Source organism: Nematolebias whitei, chromosome 1 (genome assembly GCF_014905685.2).
Source record: "Nematolebias whitei isolate Nwh7 chromosome 1, NemWhi1, whole genome shotgun sequence".
Lineage (NCBI taxonomy): Eukaryota > Metazoa > Chordata > Actinopteri > Cyprinodontiformes > Rivulidae > Nematolebias > Nematolebias whitei.
In genome coordinates this window covers 41,261,143-41,263,537 of record NC_056498.1, presented here as the reverse complement: position 1 = coordinate 41,263,537, position 2,395 = coordinate 41,261,143, and the positions used below count along the sequence as shown (strand labels likewise).

Here is a 2,395-nt window from a genome sequence, read left to right as displayed (position 1 = left end):
ATCCATCCACTCATCCATCCATCCATCAACTCATCCATCCATCCATCAACTCATCCATCCATCCACTCATCCATGCATACATCAACTCATCCATCCATCCATCAACTCATCCATCCATCAACTCATCCATCCATCCATCCATCCAGTCATCCATCAACTCATCCATCCATCCATCCATCCATCCATCCACTCATCCATCCATCCATCCACTCATCCATCCATCCATTGTCTTCTACCCACTTCTTGATAAAGCTGAAATTAAATACTCTTATGACGTATTTCCTGTCCGTTTCAGAGCGACAGGAAGTAAACAGCCATGTGTTGAGGCTCAAAGAGGAAGAAGAGCCAGTGGAAGTCAGCCCTGTGGCCCAAAATCAGCTGACCTCAGAGGAGATCATGACAAGCCACCATCTCTTTACTGTCAAATCTGAGGACCACAGCCTGACTGGGAGCCAAACTGGAGCCAAAATGGTGGACCAGTGTCTCCATGGTCTTCAAACCGTCTGTCACCCTGCCTCCAAGACAACAACCAATGTAATCAATGGAGCTAACGGCTTCCAGTTTCGAGTGAAACTTGAAGATCTGGAGATCTCAGAAATGAGCCGTCACCTCCTCACCGGAGCCAAGATGGAGGACAATCGTCCGGCTAACGCGGAAATTGCAGAAAGGCCTTTTTCTGGAGTTAAAATGAACAAGTTTTTCTCTGGGGTGAAGATGGAAGACGCGTTTCTCTCAGGAGCCTCCACGGAGAACGGGTTCATGCCTGGAGCCAAGATGGCGGCTCAGGTTTTTACCGGCGCAAAGATGGAGGAGCAGCTTTTCTTTGGAGCCAACGTGGAGGAGCAGTGCCTGCGAGCGGTGCTGTGGCAGGACATGTCTGTGAACCTGGCCTCCACGCTGCTGCATCAGCTCTCAGGTAACAAACACCTGCTCAAGGACTTCTCCTCATTTACAGACCTGCATCTCAAGGTCTGCGATCAAAACTTCTCAAGAACGTGACAGATTCTCAAGAAACTGGAGAATCTGTCACGTTCGAAGGTGAAAGAGGAACGAACATAAAGAGTGTGGTTTTAAAACGACAGACCAGACTTTACAAACACAGGAAGTAAACTGAGAAGCACCAGAGAATATGACGGAAATATTTTAAGGTTCAAAAACTGAAAAAAGCTCAACTCATCCCAAACAAAGACCCTGATGACCCTCAGGGGGGAAGGGAGTGAGATTAATCTGCACGAGAGTTAAACTGCATAACCAGAGCTTCTCATACAGTTTAAACTTTAAAACTCCACATTCTGACCTGAAAAAGAGAAAAGTCTTGAACTAAAGCACAGAAGTCCATCTGATTTTACACCTTTAGGTCAACCTGTTGACCTTCTGTAAAGAGATCTCTGACTACCTGCACAAATTGGCCTTAACATGTTATTTCTATTTTCTACTAAAAGTTGTTGTTTGTGACACGTGAAAACTCCTAATTACTTAAAAAAATATATATGATTTTTATATTTTTCACTCAAGGACGTGACCATTATTTTATTGTCTCCATGAATTCTGGGGCGATGACGTAAAAGCTACAACGTGAGAATAAAGAAATATTTTATATTAGTCCTCATGCACAAAATATGTGTCAAAAAGATCAAACGTGAGCAAGTTAGGATGTTTAGTTTATTAGCTCCAGAGCTAATGCTAAATAAATTAGCTAGCTGTAGAGTTAACATCATACAGTATATAATAACTCCCGAGCTAACATTATCTGTATTAGTTCCAAAGCTGACATGTATATTAGCTCTGGAGCTAACCCATATATATAAGATTTAGAGTGTGCGCTATTAGGTTTGGAGTTAACGTCATATAAATCAGCTCAGGAGCTCACGCAATTAGCTCCAAAGCAAATGCTATTAGCTCTAGCATTAACGCCATATATAATAACTCCAGAGCTAAGATCATCTGTATTAGCTCCAAAGCTAACTCCAAAGCTAGCCTCATATACATATTAGCTTTGGAGCTAGCCTCATATATTAGCTTTGGAGCTAACATATATTAGCTCTGGAGCTAACATATATTAGCTCTGGAGCTAACGTATATATTAGCGTTGGAGCTAGCTTCATATATTAGCGTTGGAGCTAACATATATTAGCTCTGGAGCTAGCCTCATATATATTAGCTCTGGAGCTAGCCTCATATATATTAGCTATGGAGCTAACATATATTAGCTCTGGAGTTAACATCATATATATATAGAAGCTCTGGAGCTAACCTCATATATATTAGCTTTGGAGCTAACATATATTAGCTCTGGAGTTAGCCTCATATATATTATGAGGAACATATATTAACATATATTAGCTCTGGAGCTAATATATGTTAGCTCTGGAGCTAGCCTCATATATATTAGCTC

The 2,395-nt window shown here is 41.6% G+C and overlaps 1 protein-coding gene across 1 annotated transcript; it reads left to right on the top strand.

Annotated features, from left to right (window-relative positions):
• Window positions 1-292: 292 nt before the first annotated feature.
• On the top strand, window positions 293-999 carry LOC119414775 (the record flags this gene model as incomplete). Its single annotated transcript, XM_037681926.1, is given in 1 exon segment — window positions 293-999. A coding segment is annotated over 1 exon segment (707 nt), but the record flags the coding sequence as incomplete, so codon positions are not given.
• Window positions 1,000-2,395: the final 1,396 nt, after the last annotated feature.